The sequence below is a fragment of the Tasmannia lanceolata genome, unplaced genomic scaffold (assembly GCF_043159265.1).
Source record: "Tasmannia lanceolata isolate RefF3 unplaced genomic scaffold, GAP_Taslan_0.1 ptg000003l, whole genome shotgun sequence".
NCBI lineage: Eukaryota > Viridiplantae > Streptophyta > Magnoliopsida > Canellales > Winteraceae > Tasmannia > Tasmannia lanceolata.
The window spans coordinates 46,822,709-46,846,570 of NW_027518680.1; the positions used below are offsets into that span (position 1 = coordinate 46,822,709).

Consider the following 23,862-nt stretch of genomic DNA (forward strand, 5'->3'; position numbering starts at 1 on the left):
CATTCGTCTTGGATCTCCGATGTCTTTGGCCTTCATAATGTGGTCAAATGACAGCTTCTTGGCCTCAATCCAAGCAAACTTGTCTTAGCACAATTAAGATCTACAACTTAGACAAGCAAACACATTAGTGATCTTAAATCACTTGTGTATTGGAATCATCAAAATAAGATGGGAATACCAAGGTGGGAACCATTGGGCTTACAATCTCCCCCTTTTTTATGATGACAAGCACAAGAGATTTTCCAATAAAAAGCATGCATATATTTCCTTACACTAGATTTCTCTCCCCTTTGGCATCTATCAAAAAGATGGGGTAAAAGAAAATCAAAAGGATAAAATTTTTAATTTTAAGCTCCCCCTTTTTCAAGAAAAAAGACAAACATAGAACTCCCCCTATTTGGAAAACAAATTCAATACAAGAGGGAATTTTAAAAATCAAAGATAAAGATATACAAATAATTAAGAGATAACCCCTAATCTAAAAACATATGAAAGAATCATATGGGGGCTTTAGGAACCCAAGATTTCTTGGTTCCACCACAATCCTTAATTTTAGATGCACATTGGAATAAGTAATGATCATTTATTCCACAATAATGGCATCTAACATGAGGGTTAGATAGACTAGTCCTATCATAAAATGCATGATTAGGTCTATGACTAGTCTTTTTCAAGATTATGTCAATGATTTTATTACCATTTAGGAATCCATGGAGACATAATCTTAACCTTTCATTTTCATTATGAAGATGGGTTATTTGATTTAGAAAATCATTAGTTTCATCTTCATAAGATTTGGAAGAGCTTGCCATATCTTGAAGTTTAACAATTTGACAAGTTTTCTCATCCAAACAACCCTTAAGGGTTTTAATCTCAAGTTTAAAATTTTCAAGTTGTGCTTGAGATTTAGATATGGAAGAGGATGACTCATTTTTTTAAAAATCAAGTTCATTTTCTAGTTTTGAAATAGATTTTTTAAGAACCTTATTTTTAGAAATTTGAGAATGCAAGGTATTGCACAATTCATCATAAGATATGTTTCCACTATCACTACTTGATGAATCACAAGAGGAGTTAGAGTTTACCTCAACTTCATGGGAGAGTGCCATGAGGCAAAGGTCATCTTTATTATCTTCCCCTTCACTTGAGCTCTTTTTCGAGGTGCTAGTAGCATCCCAACCGGCTACAAGAGCCTTTTTCTTCCAATCCTTCTTTCCCTTGTACTCTGAGGAAGATGACTTGAGAAGTGGACAATCCGGTCTTTTGTGTCCCGTCTTCTTGCAATTATAACACCTTATTCCTCCTTCTACTTCATTTTCTTCTTTCTTCTTCTTTTTATCCTTTTTATGTTGCTTTCTCTATAAGCTTTTAAATTTTCTTAACGCTTTTTCCTCATCACTATCCGCTTCACTTGAGGATGATGAGTCCGTCTTGGAGGCCTTTAGAGCTAGAGATCGACTTTCTCTTTCTTTCTCTTTTGGCTTCTTCTCTTCTTGACGGCTAGTGAGGAGCATCTCATGAGTGAGAAGAAATCCTACAAGCTCCTCCATAGATAGCGTCTTGAGATCTTTTGATTCTTGGATGGCGGTGACCTTTGGATCCCTAAATGGAGGAAGTGACCTAAGCAACTTACTCACAAGTTCACCAGTAGGATAAGATTTACCAAGATTAGCTAATTCATTAGAAATTTTAAAAAATCGGGTATACATATCGGAAATACTTTCATTTTGATCCATTCTAAACATTTCATATTTGCTCTTTAACAAGTTTATTTTGGAATCTTTGACTTGTGATGTTCCCTCATGGGTAACGGCAAGTGTATCCCAAATAAGCTTGGCGGAATAAAAAAGAGCTACTCTATTAAACTCCTCCGTAGATAAGGCGCAAAACAAAGAGTTTATAGCTTTATAATTTATATTTGCATGCCTTTTATCTTCAACATTTCATTCTTCAAATGGCTTGGAAGGCAAAATGTATCCATTTTCAACAATATGCCAAAGTTTCACATCTATCGAAAGAAGATAGATGCGCATCCTTGTCTTCCAATGTCCATAGTTTGACCCATTAAAGAATGGAGGTCTAGTTGTGGAATGGCCTTCCTGAAGTCTGGTTCCATTTATATTTGTCATTTCACAAATAGAAAGTTGCCAAAGATCTTGTGATCTTTTCCTTGTTGAAATTTTAAAGAAAAATTTACCAAAGATTTTTAAGAAAAGAAAATCTTTTAAGAGCCTTGTGCTCTGATACCAAGTGAAATTACAAGGGTGGTCCTTAGTACGGCAACTTATGAGGAGGTAAAATTAGGTTGCTAACGAGTTTTAATCTTTTGAAAACTTCTAACCCAATTTTGAAGTTTAAGAGATCAAGAATGACAATGACGCATACAAGTTAAATCCTAAGTGCAAATGCAAATTAAGAGCATGAGATAAGAGAGAATGCACCCGAGATTTAAAGTGGTTCGGTCCTCAAACACACAAGGCCTACTCCACTCCACCAACCAAACCCGTTGATGACTTCACTATTTGATCTTCTTAACTTCGGCGAAGATCAATCCCGATTACAATTCTGAATGCCTTTAACCTTGGTGGCAATCTTCACCACGGAGAGTGGGCTCCGCTTCTCCGAACACTCGCCCGAATACAATCTTGATAAAGAAAGAAAGAACTAAAAACAATTCCTCACAAGGGTTTACAAATTGTAGAAGATGTACAAATTTGAGCCTAAAGATCCAAATCCTAATCTTAGAGGAGGAGAGGCATAAACAAGCTTTGATCACTCTTAGGACGTTCAAATAGAGTTTTAGAGTGTTAGGATTCATGATTGGGAAGTTTGGAATACCCATATATATAGGAAAACCCAATATGACCGTTTGAGGGGCATTGTCGTAAATCTGGCAAAGTTCCCAACGGTCAAAATTCTTCCCATTATAGTGGTCTCGGAGTTCCGAGAGAAATTCTCGGAGTTCAAAGAAATTCCTCGGAGTTCCGAGAATTTATCTCGGAGTTCCAGGAATGCAAACAGAAGATGGAAAAATTCTACTGAACCAAATCTCGGAGCTCCGAGGATTTCTCGGAGTTCCAAGAAGCCTATCAGCAGCATATTTTCAATTCTGTTTCTTGGGCTTCCAACTTTACACCAAGTTGGGATTGCTATGAGGGTTCCAAGGTGTTGGAACACCACAAGGACAATCACTTAATCATTTAGGGTGTGTGAGATTAACTTAATTTAAGCCTTTCAAAATCCTAAACTAAGATTGGATCTTATACATTCTAATTTGACTTCGATCTTCAATTGATTCTTCAAGTCTTCATTCGTCTTGGATCTCCGATGTCTTTGGCCTTCATAATGTGGCCCAATGAGAGCTTATTGGCCTTAATCCAAGCAATCTTGTCTTAGCACAATTAAGATCTACAACTTAGACAAGCAAACACATTAGTGATCGTAAATCACTTGTGTATTGGAATCATCAAAATAAGATAGGAATACCAAGGTGGGAACCATTGGGCTTACAACATGCATTCAAGATTGGAGGACAAGTCACAAGAGCCAGGACAAAGTTCAAGATGTTCATTCAAGCTGAAAAAGTACAAGGAAGTGCAAAGAGCAAGGACATTCCAAGAAGACTCAAGGTTCTTACTTTTTGAATGTATTTGGAGCCTTCTTGATTTTATGTTTAAATGTACTTTAAAAAAGGGTTTCAAATGGTTTTCACACTTAACTTTTTACATCTTTGGAAACCATACACACACCCAAAAATGTGTTTGGAAACCTACGACTTTAGCCCAAGACCAAAGCCCAAAGCTCCTGTATTTTAAAAGTTAAAAATGGAATTTTACTCAGGGTCGGTCGACGGAATATGCCGGTCGACCGCTGGATGCTACCTGGAACTCCATGGCATCTCGAAATTTGTTGGGCCGGTCGACCGGGGTAAGGCGGACAACCGCAGATATGTTTTCTAAAAATCCAGAAAAACATCCAGGTTGGGCTTGGAGGTCGACCGCAATAAGTCCGGTTGACCGCAATAGTGTTTTGAGTAGAAAATTTATTTCAAACAGGTAGCCTTCGCTGGACGACCGCCATAGGGCCGATCGACCGCGCCAGTATAAATTTTGAAATTCAAATAGAGAATCCGATAAGGGCAGGTGACCGCCGTACCTCGGTCGACCGCCGCGACATGGAAATAGAGTCATTGGCAGTTTTACCCCCAAGTAGTCATATTTTCTTGTGTGCTATATGCACACTATCTAAACCTTTCTAAACAACCTTTTTGGCAAGATTAAATCCTATCTTCTTAACCTAAACTTTTATATGAAAGGTCATAACCTTTTATTTGTACATTCTATCAAGAGGTACTCCATAGGCTTTACATTTTATCTTCCTTGGAGTGTTTGTGAGCTTTCAAATTTGTAATCAGCCTATCTAAGAGGCAAAGAGAGTTCTTATTTTTATTTCTTCATTTGTTTGAGAGGGTCTCCGATTCGGCCCGTTAAGAAAGGTGAATCATTGTAAGAGGGAGGTGCCCTCGCAAGGCTTAGTATAAAAAGGGTGTGATCCCTTTGGAGGAGAAGTTGGTGTACGGCTTTGAGATTCGCTCGTTGAAGAATCTTATTGGTTTAGTGAAGATCCCAAGGAGAAAAACTTGAAATAGTGGAGTAGGTCAAGTTGTGACCGAACCACTATAAAACTTGTGCCTTGTGGATGCTTTCTTATCTCCTTCTCTTTGCACTTTGGTGGTTGGTAATCTCTACCCTAACTTGTGTTTATGTTTCATTGATCAAGGGTTAGAGTATATAAGCATAAAGTCATATCTAATCTCTATCCTACATTATATTTATTGATTGATAAAGGGTTAGACTTGTTAAGGCTTAATGGGTAAATTGATTTTAATAATCCACTTAATTAAGCCCCAAATTTTTAATTAGCCAATTCACCTCCCCTCTTGGATTGTCACTTTGTATTTCAGTATTTTATCTGAAGAAATGACCAGGTTTACAGTTCCAGTGTGAGTCACTACTGCCTCGGCTCCACTAGCCACTGTAACAGTCTCTTTCACTCCAACAACATCCGTAAGTAGTTTCTTCGAGTTGCAAACATGGCAGGTGGCTCCTGTATCTAACCACCAGTCTGAAGAGGTACTAGCCTTATAGTTGCCCAACATAGCAACAAAACCTTTAGGTTCAGCACTGCCCACCATCAGATGAGATTCCTTCTGTGGTGTGTCGGATTTAACCTTCTTATGTTGCCTACAATCTACAGCAAAGTGACCCCATTTCCCAAAGTTATGACACTTGCCCTTCTTGTTCTGAAAGGTAGTCTTTTTTGCCTCCAACTTAGGATGTTCACTTTCAGGTGACTTGGATTTCCGAGGAAATTTCTTGGGATTTGTTACCGCGTTAGCAGCAGATTGTTACTGTCTAACCATCTCCAAGTCATTCCTGACTCAATTCTCATCGTCGATTTGAATGAATCGTTTGAGATCATCTAGTCCCACTTGCACCTTTTTCCTATACATTTCAGTTTTGAAAGAGTGCCATGCAGATGGTAACTTATATATGATTGCACCCACAAGAAACAAATCACAGACAATAATTTTCTCATTGTTCAACTTAGATCTCAAATTCTCAAGATCAGTCACTTGATGAGTGATTTCCTAGTCTTCTTGAAACTTGAAATCCATGAATTTGTCCACCAGATGGGTCTTGGACAATTCCTCCTCCTTCTTGAATTGAGTATCTAAGTTGTCCCATATTTCTTTAGCAGTGTTATATTTACTATAGGTTTCTACAAGACGGCCTGAAAGACAATTCAACAAGTAGTCTTTGCAGAAATCCTCATCTTTAAGCCATTGAGATTCATCAACTTCTTTATTCGTTTCAGCAAAGGTACTCAAAACGGTGTAAAAATAATTTGTATATTTTAGACCAAATTGAGTCTTTCGCTTCAATGAATTAAATTCAGACCCCCCAAACAATTGAAGTTTGACCATCTCAAACTGAAGAGAACACTTTTCCACTGTATTATTTAGTTGAAATAAAAATAGGAAAGAGTGCACCTGGATTGGAGAGAACTCAACCACGAAGAATCCGACCAATGAGAATTTGACCAACAAATATTGCTCCACAAGAATTTGGCCCCAATAGTTTGCACCAACAAGATTCAGCACCAAGTAGCTTGTATCCTTCTCTACCTTTCAAGGAGAGAAACTTGTATTTAGATGATCCAAACTCCAAGGAGTCAGATTCAAGTCTTGCCCCAAAGGATTTGGCCCTAATACATGTTCGGACCCAAATAATTTGAGCACAAGTCTATCAACAATAGCTTCGACGCCCAAACGAGTGTGGATTCGAATAGACAAGATTGCAAGAAATCTGCTTCTTCTACCTAATACATGTTCGGTTCTTGCCCCTCTACAAAACCCACATCAATAGAGCAAGCCGATCTCTTCACACGACCTCTAATCGAACCAGGAGGTTTGTCCTTTTGATTGAACCAGGAAGAAGACGAGTACCAAAATCGGCCCCTGATGGAATTCGGCCCAAAAAGAAAAAAATTGCACCGACCAAAAATTCCTCCTCCTCTGTGATGTGAAACTCCCAAAGTTGAGAGCAAGGGGAAGAAGAAGTGATCATCCCTTTCTGGTTCTTAATCCCAAATAGAGTTTCAATCAACTAGGGTTTCTTAAGCCAACTACGCCCAAACGAAATCTGTGTGAGTGAAACCCTCGTCCAATCGAATCTGTGGATGAGGCAGGGGTGGAGCTACATATAGCATAAGGGGGGCAACTGCCCCCCTTGTGTTGGTATTTTCCAAAAAATCATTAACGGCTCAGGGGTTTGGATAGGATTGCCCCCCTGTTTTTTGCGAAAAAATTGGCGCAGAGGAGAAGGGTTTTTGCTAAAAAGTTAGTATAAAGACAACTTTCCTTTAACTTTTTTGTAATTAACAAATTGCCATTATTTTGTAACAGTTACTACAAAATTGCCCTCCAAAGTCCAATGTTTAATTTTTATGATCAATAGTAGAAGAAAAAAAGAATTTTGGGGTTTAAACAAGGAAAACATATATATGAAATCAAGACCATTGATCTTGTAAAAACATCATCCAGTGGCCCACATGGTCTTGGTACTATCCTAAATGGATACCCAACAAATTTTGAAATTTGATTTGAATCTTAACGGATTACTAGCCTCAGTTTTTTGAATTTTTCCTAGGGCGATGATATTTTCACTCCCCCTGCCGTACGCATTCGCACCCCTTGCAATGGGCAACTTTAACGCTTTTTGACGTCAAATCACGTCAAAAGGGGAGCGAATGCTTACTGTAGGGGGAGTGAAAATATCATTGCCCTTTTTCCTATTGTGAAATATTTTTCCACCTTCTGCATAGCTTGGATGGGGCCCATCATTTCATACCATGTTTTCATGGTGTGTGGCCCACCATCTCCACCCAATCCCATGTATGTAGTGGGGCCCACTATTTAGTTACAATTTATTAGGAAAAATAAGTATACGGTACTAAGAATATGTGTTAAAAGGAGAAATACGCTCAATTTTCTTAATACTCTTCAAATGTCTTCATAAATATGTTCTAGAATCATTCATCTCACCTAATAATTCGCAAATCCACTCTTCATAACTATAATACATCAAAACATAAAGACTCGCTGAATAAAATTGAGCAAATTATCTCTGGGCAAAAAAATATAAATGTATTTTTTAATTGGAAGTAATTTGAATTGAAATTTGGGTGAATTTAATTTTTTCACTTTATAATAATTTTTTTATTATTTTATAACAACTATTTTTTGCCCCCCTTGGGGAAAATTCCTGGCTCTGCCCCTGGGATGAGGTAACCCACGCCCAATTCGTATTTTGAAGAAAAGAGTCCCACGCCCAAAATTGAGTCCTTGTTTTTTTTAAGAAACATGCGCCTCTATTGAGAGTGGTTGAGACGATTCTTGGGGAAGATAAGTCACACGAGTATTGCAAAATGTGTATTTCAAACCGTGTAATCCAATTGGGGTAAAAACCACAAGAATATAAGAGACAGATGTCCTCTTGTTGTTGTGGGATAATTCCTGCTTCAATTGGTGGAAAAACAAAATGAGTGAAATAGGCAGACGACTAGGGTTGCTATTTGCTAGTGCTTTAAGATTGTTAGGAGAATTAGGGTATAAGCAAAGAGTGCTTAAAGCATTACACCCAAGGTATCTAGTTTGGAATACCAAGTTTGTTGTCTCCAGCCCCTATATATAGAGATACACTAGGGTTATTGAATGGTTAATGGACTCTAGCCCATGTAGGCCCACTACACCGGTCCATTATCTTATTGGGCTTATATTAGAACATATATGTGTTATATTATATACCCAACAATTTCGACATAAACCGACCTAATGTTACGATCTAACGTGTATATTTCTTCTTTTTTTTTTATTGTTTGGGGTGGAGACATGTCCAACATAGCATTAATTTTCTCCAGGTTAACCTCTATTTCCCTCTGTACGACTATGGACCCCGAAGAACTTCATGGTCATTACTCCGAGGGCACATATATTAGGGTTTAACATCATCTTGTACCTTCGCGAAACCTGAATGCTTCTTCGTGGTCGGCTACTGTAGACACCCCATTTTGACCAAGACTCGTCTGGGGCACGCCCCCCGGCCTCTCTCAGATCGGGGTCCACAGCTACGTGCTGATTGGCTTGCACATTCTTCACCAACATGTCATCGACGTTGACTCCAACTTTTACTAAGTCAACCATGACCTTTTTCTAGTTGACCCCAACTTTTATCAAGTTGAGACCGTCTTTTTCCGAGTCGACCCAACTTCTATATTTTTCCTTATGATACTCATTTTTTCCTCTTTTTTCTTCTTATTCTTCTTCTTATTTTCTATGTTTTTCAGTGGTGACCCTATCTCTACCGAGCCGACCCCAACTTAATTTCCAAGTCGATCAAAAATTTTACCGAGTCAACCCCAACTTTTATCGAGTTGACCCCAATTTTATCTAATCGACCCCAACTTTTACCGAGTCGACCCCATTTTTTGCCGAATTGACCCTACCTTTGTTGAGTCGACCTGATTTTTGCTGATTTGATATGATTTTTGCTTTTTACAAATCCTTTTTTTTTTCTTCGTCTTCCTCTTCTTTTCTACTTTTCCACACTTTAAATTTTTTTGAGCATCTTCCATTTCTTCGACATCGATTCTTGCTTTTCCCTCTGCTTTCTCTTCCTCGTCTTCCCCTTCCGCTTATTCCTCTTCTTTTTCTTCTTCTTCCTCCTCTTCTTTTTCTTCATCTTTTGAGTTGGAGCCAAGGTCGGCTGGGGTGGAGATGAATAAATAGAAAAAATTGGAGAAGAGGCAAAATGGTCTTTTGAACTGTACGACGCTACTCCAATGATAATAGGGTTGAAACTACCAGCCAATCATTAATTCAGAAATAAAAAACAAATTTTTCGTAATTTGCATTATAATATAAATGTACCTAGCCACGGGTAGAACCTTTAGCCCAATTTGTAAATGGCTCTCTCTCCCTAAACCAATAGGTAGGTGGTTAAATCCAAGCTTGCCTACAGAAAAATTAAATGTGTATCACCCCCAATTGAAAAGATTATCATGGTACTACTTATCTACTATATGAACCACCAAATGAATGCCTCGGATCATTGAACAAGTGGTCCCACTTACACATATTCGCCCCCACTTATTTCCCTTTGGAAACATAGCCCAACGAAAATATAGATGATGAGGTGTGGCAATACCCAAAATAAGGGGTGGAAATATCAAATATAACCCCCTCTGCCAAAGAAAACCCTAGTCGTAAACTCGTAGTTTTACACGCTCTCTAGTCTTTTCCTACGCTACTTAAGGGAGATGATTTTTTCACCCCGCTCTAGGATTATGCGGCCCCCTTTAACGTGATTTGACATCATCAAAAAGCGTTACAGTCTGCCACAATCTATCATACAGGGGGGGGTGAAAAAATCATCTCCCCCGACTTAAATCTAAAATGACCTAAAATTTCAATTCCTCGGCGAATCGACGCTCTCCAATCCGCCGATTTAAAACTCTCCATTTTTTATATGCGCCACCGAGAGACCGATTTTAATCAAAAAACAATCTCTGCCTTTCTTTCTCTCTCTCCTGCTCACAATCCCTCGTTCTCTCCCACCGGCACATATCATTGATCCGAACTTAGGCTCTTCAAATACCCGCCAAAACAGGTATATAAAACCAACTCAAATCTCTACTCTCCTTCAAAAATTTTAAAACCTTCCCCACCATTTCTCCCTATCTCACCCCCTCTCTAGGGTTTTCTCCCTCCCATCTCTCTCTATCCTCCTCCCCATGGCTTCTAACCTCTCTCATTTGCAGGTTCGATGGCTTCTCTTCTCTCCACTTTCGGATTCTCTCGAAACCCTAGCAGCGAATGAAGATTGGACTTTTCGGACCGGGATTCTTTTCGGAGATCGAGGGAGTGAGAGATTCTTAGGATGGGAGATGAATATTTGGGCTTTTCTGAAGGGAAATTGATGGAGGAGTGGGTAGATTTGGAGGGAGATGGGGAGGGTTTTGAGTCCGGTGCGAGATTTTCGAAGAAATCTAGGGTTGATTATGGTGGTGATATGAAGAGGGTTGCGGAGATTGTGATGGTTTTGTCGGCGTTGGGTGAAATGAGGGGCGGTCGGAGCCCGAGTGTTGTGGAGTTAGGGTTCATGGCGGAAGCGAGGGAGAAGCTGGCTGCGATGTGTGAGGGGGTTTCGCCTAAGGATTTTATTCCACGAGAGGCGGTTAGGGTTTTGGTTGAAGATTTAGGTCTTAATGGGTCTAGAGATCAGAGGTTCGGGTTTCGTCCTCCTAAGATGTCGATAGCAGAGAAAGTTTCGCTCACCAAGAGAAAGGTCAGCTTTACAACTTACTTTTTTCCATTACACATGAATTGATATGGCTACTTTGCTTGATCTCTTAGCTAACTATTGATAGTTATAAGCATTACATCATAGATAAATTTTTTTGTTAGCTTGAAAGTTTATGGATCGAAGACGGAATTTTGTTCTTATGCATAGTTACTTTCACGATTCAATTATTGGCAATTGCACAACATGATACTTAGTCTAATCAATTATTGGCAATTGCACAACATGCTACTTAATCGCTTTATCACATCATTCTGTGCATTCACGAATTTTTTGTTTTAATATAATCTGAATGATACCCCCGATGTGATTATGTTTGTTCATATGTTGAGCTGCATGACTGCTACATAAACTTCTCCAAGCGTAGTACTATGATCGCAGTCACTGTTCTATTCATACAAAGTCTGCAGCTGGATGCTGTTCAAATATATTTAGGGCGGGTGCTGAAAAGGAACCAGCCCAGCCTCTTTAAGAAAGCTTTGCTTGGTAGGCGCTGCCTACTCACTCGGACAATGCTCTGAACAGGAAAGTGTGCACTTCAGCCCCCTTCTCCCATGCTGAGTCGCAGGCAGCGCCTTGGAAAGCACGGATGAGCCACATGTGGGGAAACTTGCACTTGTGGTTATGGCTGGGGACCCCGGTATACTGTACTAATATGTGTAGGTCCCAGTAATTCTTGTGAGATTGTCATGGCGCAAAAGCAGATATGGTCCGGTATTCCCTGTTCCCCGTATTGGTTATGTTCCTCATTCCTCTACTAGCTGAGCTTTTGAAATATCTTTTCTAGATTTTGGAGCTTCTTCCATAGTTTGTGAAAAGAGTCACCCATATCACTCGTAACAATGTTTTAGATCCATTTGCAAGGTATAATGGTGTGATGAATCTTTGCTTTTAGACTCTGATGCGAATTCGGGGAGGGATTCGCAAATTACTTTTTTTTTTGGAAAGAGACAAAAAAAGAGTAAATGGAAGGAACAAGAAAGGATTGAAGGCCTAGAAAGATCAAGATAAAACAGAGGGGTGATGCGAAATATCATACTTCATTGTCCGTGGTGGTGGTGTGTCTCTTCGGCTTCTTTATATATTCCGAGGCCCCGTGATGGTCTGTTAGGCTGTGTTCTTCGTTGGGCTGTGTATCTTCGCCCTCGTGATTTTTTCATCGTTGTTGTTGGTAGTTGGTTGGGTAGGATAGAATAGAAGAAACTGATCCACGTAGACGAACCCAACTAGAGCTAGGATTAGAGTCGAGTAGATTCCTTTCACCTTCTTCATGAAATTTTTCTAAAGGATTCATTTAGCCGACCCCAACTAGTTTGGGAAAAAGGCTTTGTTGAGTTGAGTTGAGTTGTTGTTCGTAGTTGGTTGGTTGTAGTTCATCGCTTTTTTGTTGCTTGTATGCTCGGCTTTGTTGATGTGTCGGGGCCCTGTGCTGTTGTCTTGGGCTGATTGTTTCTTGCCCTCCCGATTTTCTTCTTCGTGATTGTGGTATTATCTCCTCTCATTCGTTGTGGCTCGGTCTTACATTTGTTTATCACCCTATTCTTCTCATCGATTTCTACTGTTCGTGATACTTGGGTTGCGGTTTACTTCGCTTGCTCTAGCTATGTGATTCGCGCCTGCATCGTCTCTGATGTTTCTTATCTGATCTATTGGTATTGTGCTTGACGTTGGTGTGTTTTTCGTGTGCTCATTTGTTGGTGTTCGTTGTTGGTACTGATTTGAGACGCTCTGTCCTCATGTTCGACTCTTATGGATGTTCCTGCTTAGACTGGAGGAAACCTGGTGGACGTTTTGGAGGTATTGTACACATTGTGGTCTGGACGACCACTCGGTCACCTTTTGTTATGATCTACATCCTGATTGACCCTATGGATACTGTGTTTTCTCACAGACCGAGTTTGAGGCTTTCTTGCACTTTCGCGACATAGGCAAGCATCCCACTGTCACTCTTGCCCTGCCAGGTAGCACTACATCTTGTTTCCTTACTATTTTTGGTTCTTGGCTCATTCACTCTGGTGCCTCCAATCATATGACTGGTAAATCCATTTTACTTTCTTCCTTCCAGCCTTATTCTTCTCTGTGATTACCTTGGCTGACGAGAATACCTCTCCTGTTACTGGAGTCGGTGTTGCCTCCCCACATCCAAATCTTTCTTTGTCCTCTGTTCTCTATGTCCCTAAATTTCCTTTTAACCTTTTTTTTGTCAGCCAACTTACTAAACATTTTGGTTGTTCTACTTGTCCCCTTCTTATCGCGTGTTTCTGGATCTGCAGATGGGGAAGAAGATTAGTTCGGGGCGTGAGGTCGATGGCCTATACTATCTTGATCGTGGTTGTACTGTACTTCGCACAATTGATAATTTTAGTAACATTGTCATCTGGGTCACCCTCCCGTGGAGAAGCTTCACCGCACTGCCATCGTTTCTAGTCCCGTTAGTCACTTTCAGTGCGAGTTGTGTCAGTTGGGTAAACACCATCGTGTTTCGTTTTATTCTCGTGTTGTTAGTCGTGTTTCTCATCCTTTTGAACTTGTTCATTCCGATGTTTGGGGTCCTTGTCGGACCACATCCTTGTTCGATTTTAGGTATTTCCTGGTATTTGTAGATGATTATTCCCACATGACTTGGGTATTTTACCATAGTTACTAGGGTGGGAAACGAATTCGGGAAACGAAACGTGAAACAGAAACGTGAAACGCTTGAAAAAAATATTAGGGGAAACGAGAAACGAGAAAACAATATAAAATCGTACGAGAAACCTCTTAGGAAACAGATTAGAAGCGTTTCAAATACGATAGAAAAAGCACACATGAAACACAATGAAAACACAAAATATGTGGTTTTGTAGATTTAAATTTTGTTAATTTCAAATTTCTATTTGAATTTTGCTTATTTTTATTTCTCTTACAATATATGCTATTGTTTTCTCTTTTAATATCTATTTCACAATTTTTGATGTGCTTTTTCCAAAATAATTTTTGTGAGCTCCACATATGTTTCCTACACGTTTCACATGCGTTCTCTACGAGTGTTGCATACGTTTATCGTGCGTTTCACACATGATTTACATAAGTTTCTCATATGTTCCTATGCATTTCAGAAACATTTCTCCAATTTTTTATCATATTTTAGAAACGTTACCGAAATGCGTTTCCCACGTTTTAGGGGAAACGAGTTTCCCACCCACGAGAAACTCGTTTTAGGGGAAACGGGTTTCCCACCCGCCCAAGGAGTTTCCGGCAACTATGATTTTTACTCAAGGATCGTTCTGAGGTGTTTTATGCTTTTAGCACTTTCTACTCAGAAATTTCTAACAAGTATCATTGTTCCCTTGGCTGTTTGCGTACTGATAATGCTCGGGAATATTTTTCTTCCTAAAATGGATTTTAGGCTTTTTTGGAGAGTCGTGGTATTATTCATCAGTCGTCTTGTGCCTACACCTCTCAGCAAAATGGTGTAGCTGAGAGGAAACTTCGATACCTTCTAGACATGGTTCACACTCTCATGTTCCAGTTGTCACATTGTGCATTTTAAGTTTTACCGGATAAATGAAAAAACATTGGATTATTTCCAATGTTAACATTTTCTTTTTGTAATGCTTTCATTTGTGTGTGTGTGTGCTTTCTTTTTTTTTTTTTGCATAATGACTGGCATATTAGAGCGTTCTACCAGCTTTTCGTCTAGTTATTCAAGGATTTGTTTTATTGATCACAGGCTTCTGAATAGCTACATTAAAATGAAGTTCAGAATTGGGTACTAAGAGTTTTAGAGAGGCTATGTTATTATGTTGGACTAATTGTGAGATGACTCTCAGCTAAAGATGTCTTCAACTCTTCATTGTAAATACCAGTGTCTATAGTATTCTCACATGCTTTCTTTAAGTAAGACATGACACTCATCTTATCATGGTAGATTTTTTATATCATGATTATGTTGTAGGATTGTTTTGTGTTGGCAGTTCCCTTTGCGAGTAAGTTTTCCTTTGTTATTGTTTAAAATTCAGCTTGGGAAATTCTGATATGTTCTCTGTTCTTGTGCTATTCTTTTTTTCCCAACCCTTCTTCATCCGAATGTATATCTTGAAGCATCACTTTGTATTACTACTATCCCCTTCTGCTAAAAATGCGTGTCATATATAAATTGGCATTTTATTTTCCCTTCGGCTTTATTTTCAGCAGATGGAAGAATCCAAGGAATTTGCTCCACAAGTGGGGTTTGGCACAAAATCTGAAAGCCATGGTAATTTCTTTCGTGCTGGTGCAGCTCATAGGTTCCCACAGGACAAACGGAATTCAGTGTCCCCGTCTACTGCTGGCTTTCAACCTGCAGTTCCTATTTATGCACTACCTGCGGCATCCTTATTGAATCAGTCACATGTTAATGAGACACAGTCGTCTAATGCCCGCATGGCAGTGGGACCATCTATCAGTTCTTTAGAAGGTGTTCCTTCTCCATTGGCATTGCCCCGAACTGAAGGAGTACATTTCAGATTGGAAGCACAATCAAATGGGCCGTCTTATTTGTCACACGTTCAAGGTGCATCTTGTTTCTTCTTTGTTTTTAAGGACAGACTATCTTTTGTGTTGCACACTAGAACTGATGAACAACTGGTACCTTTTCTGATGGTCTTGGAGTAGATATAAGAGTACAAGGAGTAGCTTGCCAGAAGCATTTTTAGAATTTATATACATTAATAAGCCATTACGCTTGTTGTACTGGGAGGGCAGTTTGCATTAGGGGTGCAACTTGGGTCGGGTTCAACCCAAAAAAATCATGGGTTGGGTTGTGTTTTGAGTCGGGTTTGGGTTTGGGTTGAGGAAGTTGAACCCGAGTTGGGTCAGGTTCGGGTTGAGGTGTCGGGTTGACCCGACCCGCATCAAAAGCCGACATTTTAATTTTTTTTTTTCCATTTTCTGTTTTGTTTTTTAGAACATAAAAACCTAAAGGGGAAAGATATCACCATAACAGGGTCAACCCAACCCAACCCGGCTCAACCCAACCCGTATTGGGAAATCAGGTCGGGTTCGGGTTCGGGTCGGGATATTAATTGTTCGGGTTGGGTTGGGTTAGCCTTCATTGGGTTGAGGGTCGGGTCGGGTTCGGGTTGACGGCTTAAGAGTTTCGAGTTGGGTTCGGGTTGGCTTCAACCCAACCCAACCCAACCCGACCCGAGTTGCACCCCTAGTTTGCATTATTTACAAATTACAACTTGAGCTGAGTTATGTAGCAACTTTGGTCTAAACGAGTCAGTCAGGTCATAGGTATCTTTGTTATTATTTGTTGCCTTTATATTTTTACACAATTGCATCATCTTTTGAAGGCGTCCGGGGAGATGGTAACTTTCAAGTTACTATTTGGCCATTAATTTGGACCTCCCTGAACATTAATTGCGCTTCTAGCCCGTGCCACTTTATGTTGTAGTATGTGGTGCAATTATATATTGGATGGTTATTATTATTTCTATTTAGACTTGATAAATTTTAGGGATGCTGTTTCTCTCTATTTTCTGCCTAGCACTGTATGCTAGTTTGTGGATATTTTACTGAACATGTGGTTGTTTTGTGCGGCAGGTTCTTCTGGAGATAACCTCGTAGAGAAAGCTCCAACATTGGCTTCCTTACAATCCCCATTATCAACAGCTAAAGTTGGTCAAGCAAGTAACCTGTCAGATCGCACTCCTAAGGTGTCTGAGTCTGTTCCTGAAGTAAATCCCTTCCAATTTGCCCCTCAGGCCATAAGCGATAACAGCGCCAAAGCTTTTGCGGTGCAAACTGCAACTGGAAACCCGCATGCCATACGCCAACCTTCGCAGGGCATAAATTTTGTGCTAGCTCCTTCACTTTATACTAACCACATTGACATTGCCAAAAATGTTCAGAAGATTCTGCAACCAAGGCTTCCTGATCATCCTAACTGGACAATTCCTTCAATTGATTACATGAACAAATCTTTAACTTGCCAAATATGCAAGGTTTCCATCAATGATGTAGAAAGTTTACTTGTTTGTGATGGTTGTGAGAAAGGGGTCCACTTAAAATGCCTCAAGTCATTTAATCAAAAAGGCATTCCTAAAGGTGAGTGGCACTGCCCCAAGTGCTTGGGAATGAGCGATGGGAAGCCCTTTGTCCCTAAATATGGTCGTGTTAGCAGGAATACTGGTGCACCAAAGGTAACTTCAAACACCACTGAAGTTCGGGCTTCTCCAGAGAAGAGAATGGAAAATTCTGATCAAAAGGTTAATCATCATAAAATAATAGCTAATGGTAACCCTTGCTTACCAATTTCTGCTCAGGTTGCCAGTACTAGAAATAACAATATTGTGGATTTCAAATCAAATGGAAGAGAACTGCAAAGTGTGGATTTCTCAGTGAGTGGAACTGAAAAGGATGACGGGCATTGCAATGAAATTTGCACAGATCTCTCAAAGGACAGGACAGGGTTCGTTAGTGTTCTTGCTGGAGCACAAAATGAAACTGATAACCGGAACGTACAATTTAGTGAATCATCTCCATATGACATGGAGAGATCTACTCCTGCCCAATTGTCTGACAATGGTATTGATACCTGTCATCCGTCTCAAATGTCGTGTGTCACACAAGGGGATGAGACAACTTTTGTGCACGCTGAAATTTCTGAAATTCAAATGCATGAAATTAGCAAGGGTACATGTGAGGATTTAAAAAGACCATCCAATTTAAGACAAGCTACTGAATGTAAGCCTGGGTATGATTTTAAGAGAGAAGACCAAGGTGGTGATCGGGCCGTTTCCAACAGGAATTTGGACAGTGGCAATGGAGCCAGTGACTGCGCTAGGTCTTCATTGAAGGAATTGAATATTGTGGATTGGGATGGTGATGTACTTCAAGTTGCAGATGGGAAGACATATTACAAGTCTTGTAGCATTGGTGGGGTAGTGTACAAGCTGCAAGATTATGCACTTTTTCGTTCTAACAATCACAAGTTGTCACCTTCAAAACTTCAGGCAAGCCATTATCTTCTCCAACTCACTCACTCACTCACTCACTCTATCATTGTTATGCTTGTAAACATTCCAAGATCTAATATTATCCATTTAATAGACCTTTATGCTGCTTGTCACTTTTCAGAAAGTTGAAAATGTATTGAATATCAAATTATTTACAAGCTGCAAGATTGTGCTCTTTTTCGTTCTAACAATCACAAGCTGTCAGCTTCAAAACTTCAGACAAGCCACTGATCAATCATTTCAAAACTCTCCCCCTCTCTCTATTATCCTTGCAGGCTTATGTCCAAGGTTTAAACTTTTGGTTTCAGTCCGAAATTTTGGCCGAAATTCGGTAATTAAAAAAAAATTCAGTGATGTTACAACCAAAAAAATTCAGTTTTTAAATTTTTTTTTTTAGAAATGGCCGAAATTTAGGCTGAAATCTGGGCCGACACCGAATTCATGTACTTACGGTGTCGGCCCTGGCCGAAATCCGAAATTTCGGTATTTTGGCTGAATTTTAAACCATGCTTATATCTAACACTATCCCTTGTAATAGCTTGTTTTTCTACTCGTTATTTTTCAGAAATTTGAAACTCTAGTGAATTCTAATCAATTGTCTGCAGGCATCGCATTTCTGATCCTTGCATTATAGAACATTTTGCCCTGTTAGGTTCTCTTTGTGCATTCTATTTCTTTTATGACAGAAGCATGGTTTTTATGTCATAGGCTTTGTGGGAGGACAATAAAACTAGCTCAAAGTGGGCTATTGTGAATCGGTGTTATTTTCCGGATGATCTGCCGAAGGTTGTTGGCCGACCATGCACCCCTGAAAAGAATGAGGTGAATGGACTTGTTTTTTCTCTATTTTGTATTTTTCAGAGTATTTTGTATTTTTCTGTTTCTAAATTTCAATTACTTTATGTTTAGCATTTTCATCTGTGCCGTAGCATTTTAATGCACTTGTAATAAATTGCAATGCTATAGCTTTTTGTGTTTCATTATGCGCAAGAACTGGAAACTGAAGTGAATATATTTACACTCTATTATCAATGAATTTGTTAAAGTGTGTCATGTTCTGATCTATTGTCTGCTGCAATTTTACCCGAATTCCTTATGCTTTGATATAATTTTTTTTGAATGGTAACGCACTTCCTTATTGAATGGTAACCTGAATTCGTTATTGTTTGGTGTAATTTTTGAATGATACAAGTATCCCATTCATTGATTTTACCACTTATGTGAAATTGTACACTTTGATGTTGTTTGGCGTTTCACTAGTTACCAGGAAACATAATATGTAATTGGTTGAAGGGAAGATTGCAACTTCAGTAATGTAAGGAGGCCGGACGAGGATGTAGTAAATATGACTGGACAGAAGGTACCAAAGAGGGATATCCTTCGCTATCTTGGTTCAATTCTACATAAGATAGGAGATATTGAAGAGGATGTTAATCATAAAATAAGAGCAGGTTGGTTGAAGTGGAAGCTTGCCCCAGGAGTTCTGTGCGACTGTAAAATCCCTACCAAGTTGAAGGGCTTATAAGACAGCTGTGAGGCCAGCCATGCTGTACGGCTTAGAATGTTGGGCCACCAAGAAGCATGTGCATAAGATGAGTGTAGCGGAGATGCGAATGCTTAGATGGATGTGATGCCACACAAGGTTAGATATAATTAAAAATGAAGACATTCATAAAAAGGTGGGGGTGGCACCAATTGAGGAGAAGATGAGAGAGCACCGCTTAAGATGGTTTGGACATATCCAACGTAGGCCTTTGGATGCTCCGGTGAGAAGAGGCAACTCGTGCCAAATTGATGGAGTAAAAAGAGGTAGGGGCAGAGACCGAAAACAACTTGGGTAGAAACAGTGAGGAAAGACTTGATAGCTAGGAACATAACAGAGAACATGATCTTGGATAGGATAGAATGAAAGAAAATGATCCACATAGAAGAACCCAACTAGAGCCGGGATTAGAGCCGGATATATTCCTTTCACCTTCTTCATGAAATTTTTCTAAAGGATTCATTTAGCCAACCCCAAGTAGTTTGGGACAAAGGCTTTGTTGTGTTGAGTTGTTGGGTTGAAGGGAAGATTGCAGCAATGCATAAGATATAGTCATAGTAGTCCAAGTGCCTAGGCAGTAGCCAGTAGCTCATCTTCGGTGCCTAGGTAGTCACCTAGAAAACAAGACATTGAAAAACATTTTTCAAGGCATAGATGAGAAATGAATGCAGATAATTCTGTGTATTTAGCATATCAAGAACAAGGTTTCAAGTGTTGATTTTAGTATACATTTATGTTTACACAGAAATGGAAACATGTTGGTTTTGGTGACAGATTTCCGTAGAAAAATCTTTGTAGGTGATGTTGAGGAAGAAACATATTAACTTCTGCGGAAGAATCATAATACACTAAAATGCCCTTAAAATCCCTAAAAGACCAAACTAACTCTAATAATCCCAAAAGAATCCCCAAAATATCCCTACCAACACTAAAATTACCCAAAAATATCCATACCGGCCCCCCTTGAGTGCGGCCCAGCCTATAATAAGTCCGCAACAAACGTCTATGATCCCCATCACACACTCAATTCAAAACCCAAAAGAAGAAAAGGTTTGTCTCTTTTTGGAGAGATAATCCTTTTCTGTATGTACAACATCAGATTTTAAAAGAAAAATGTTCTAGATCCTAAGTGTTCCCTCCATAGTTTAAAACTCTCCCACATCATCGTGGACACCCCCGAGTCGACAACCTTTTACCTTGGCTGCATTCGAAATTTGTCTTACAAAGTCAATAAAAACTCCTCAGCTTACCCATAAAAAAAAGTCAATAAAAACTCCTTTGATTCTCCCGACTTATGACTGCGTCAACCGCTCATTCGACTGCATTGTGCCGAGTCGACTAAGATTTTATTTGGCCGCGTTTTGATCTGCATCCGTATTTTGAAACACCGGTTCTCTCCCAACACCCAAAACCAAGCTCCTCACCGTATTCCATTTGCATGCAGAAAGAATCCAACATGTAAAAAACCCAAAAAAAAAATAAAATCTTCTGTTTCTCCAATAATCACCAAGCAAGAAAAAAAGCAAAAAAGTAAAATGGCAAAAAAAAGAAGGGAAATGTTATCAGCACTACTGTATTTTGATGAGGGCACTCCTCACTTTATTAAAAGTACGGTATGGCCTGGACCATAGGATGATCCAAACTGTCCATTAGATGAGCCACAGCCTAAATAGGTTGTGCCTCAAAAATCATATCCATAGGTTGATCCTAACCCTCTGATTTGAATGTTAGAGGGTTGATCCTAACCCTCTGATTTGAATGTTAGAGGGTTGATCCTAACCCGATATAGATTGGGGGGTTAGGATCATCCTATGGAAATAATTTTTGGAGCACAACCTATTTAGGCTGATGGACGGTTTGGATCATCTTATGGTGGGGGCTATACCGTACTTTTAATAAAGTGAGGAGTGCCCTCATCAAAGTACAGTAGTGCTGAAAATATTTCCCAAAAAGAAATAGAAAAGAAAAGACACTAAGAAAATATAAAGATCGACTGCATTGAGACATCATCATGGTCCATTCCAAATTTATTTTCCATAATTCTTATCTACAGATTCAGCCCAAATTAGTTTCTAACCTTTAAGAATCAACATGCAATCATCTATAGCGGACAAGAAAAAATAAATGCTCATTTGCTAGAAACATTTCTCATGTCACTGTTTTACGTCTTTGAGTGAGGATGGATCATGTGATCAGATCCCGATGAAAATCCGATTGTTGTGACTAACGTATCAAAGCCACCTCTTCTGCTAAATCGCTCTCGCTATTAGTATTAGTACTAGTATGAGTATTGATATTCTGATCTTTATCATTATAAATTACTACACGTTTGGCTTTTCTTGAACGAATACCATTTTTGAAACCACCCTGTAATTAACAAAGCCCACGTCAAGAACCACTAATCTCAGCCCAAAAAAACCTAAAAATTACTGGGTTTAAGCTTTCAATAGCCATCAAGGCAAAGCGACAAAGAACAAGCTACCCTGACTGGTTCACTTTTCTGACGGAAAACACAAAATCAAGCTCCTTGGGCTGGTGGGTCCTCGGGCTGCTCCCGGCTGGTGGTATGGCCTGGGACGTGGGAAGGGGGGCCTGCTCCTCAATCGCTGCTTCGGTCAGTCGTGGGAGTGCCTGATCAGTCCGCTTAGAAGCCTCAAGGGCGAGGGCCGGATTGTCCCTGGGGGCATGGGTATGTCAAGAACTGACTTGACCCAAGAAGGGCCATCATCCACTGTCTCTTGGAGGTCTCCCTCTCTGGAACCTCCCCCTTATAATCATCAGCACCCCCGGAACCCTCACCATGGTCCTATTCCTGACTGGGGTAGTAGGAAGACCCATCATCGTCGTCATCTCATCGCTGTCTCCAGATAGGGGCTACCGGACTGGTCTTAGCCTCCTCATCATCCTCCACTGTCTTGACGGACTCCTTGTCTTCAAGCTCTGCTATCCTCTTCTTTTGTAAAAGGGAAAGTGAAATCAGAACCTCAAAATAAACATGAAAAGAAGAGACAAGTCTTGAAGCACATCCACCCCATCGAGGGAGATTGACAGATCACTCACCTTCAACTGGGCAAATCCCATCTGTTGGTATGAAGAACGATCAGAGCTTTAACCACATCCCATTTGTCCTAGATGGAGTACCATTTTCATCCATATTTCCCCCTTTAGCATCAATCCTTAATCCGCCAAGCAAGTTATAAGACTTCGGGCAGAACCTGCAGAGATAGAAGCTTTTGGATGAGTTTGATTTCACACTAGGAATATTTATTAAACAAGTAACAAATCCTGGTAGTCTTGTTAGTTAATTCAAAGTCAAAATGGGCACATGACTAGTCTATATTCAATAATTCCATATGCTCGACAAATTATACTGAACAGTTTGAACAATGACTAGAAAATGGCAGCATACAATATATATCCATTGCAGCATATGGTATATATTGATTGAAATGAGATCTGATCAGTGGAGAGAAGTACAAACCCCACATTCTGTAATTCAGGTCATTGATTTTTCTCCATTCACTATCAGATCTTTTAGACGGGAAACGAAGATCAGATGTTTGAGGATCTTTGCCCTTCACTTTCACTACAAAAGGGACCTAGAAGAGTTTTACACAGTCCATGCTAAGAGTTCTTGTTTGAGCAACTTTGCCCCTAAATTTTCAATACAAAGGGACCTAGAAGAAATCTACAAAAAGTTTGTTTAAATTTCTTAGGGAATGTAATTCCAACCACCTTCTGCAGCCAGTTGCTAAACATGACAGAAGCCCCATGCATTGAACTTGCCGACACTTCGCGAGGTTTGCCACAAAGTCTGCATGTGTACTACACTAAAATAGGCATATCAGGCAAAAAGAACTGTGAGCGAACATTACCAAATCCAAAAAAACCCTAAAAGCAAACCCATACAAAAAAAAAAAAACAGTATAATATAAATCACTAATTTCACCCAAAGTAACCAACATTGCTGACAAATTAAAAGAACCTAGCTCGAAAATCAGAAAATGGATACAGGTGAAAACAAAAAACAGAGCCTTGACACCAAATTATAGAGAAAAACCTAGAGAGCAGTTGAATCTGAAAGGGAATGAACCCAGGATGAGCAATAACTCAAAACCCCTTCAGAAAGAAGAGAGAAATCATGACTCACATGTTTGGGACGTTAGTGGAGATCTTAGGCCAGAAGGACTCAGCGATGGCATTGAGATTGGCGAGGGTGTGAAGCTTCAACACCGAGTGCTGCTCATTCAGCATGCTCAAAAGGCCGCTCATAGAACTCAACTCCATTGCCATCCGCCAACAACACGCAAAGGGAGGAGAAGATGGCAATGGGCAGATCGAACAAGCAAAGCTCTACCCTCACAAAGGTAACCCCAAAAAGCAAATGAAAGAAATATCGTTTGGGGATGTGACG

The 23,862-nt window shown here is 39.7% G+C and overlaps 1 protein-coding gene across 5 annotated transcripts in view; it reads left to right on the top strand.

Moving 5' to 3' along the window:
• Positions 1-10,061: 10,061 nt before the first annotated feature.
• Positions 10,062-23,862, top strand: part of LOC143855020 (uncharacterized) — a 45,132-nt gene continuing 31,331 nt past the window's right edge. For 2 of the 5 annotated variants that reach the window (XM_077365198.1, XM_077365189.1), the window contains exons 1-5: positions 10,066-10,229; positions 10,381-10,907; positions 15,096-15,456; positions 16,491-17,902; positions 18,614-18,727. In XM_077365198.1, coding sequence (XP_077221313.1) covers positions 10,500-10,907; positions 15,096-15,456; positions 16,491-17,902; positions 18,614-18,727 — 2,295 coding nt within the window. In that variant the 5' untranslated portion in view covers positions 10,066-10,229; positions 10,381-10,499. Of the gene's footprint in view, positions 10,230-10,380; positions 10,908-15,095; positions 15,457-16,490; positions 17,903-18,613; positions 18,728-23,862 lie in introns of all 5 variants that reach the window. The other 3 variants (XM_077365212.1, XM_077365180.1, XM_077365204.1) reach the window with 3 other exon arrangements.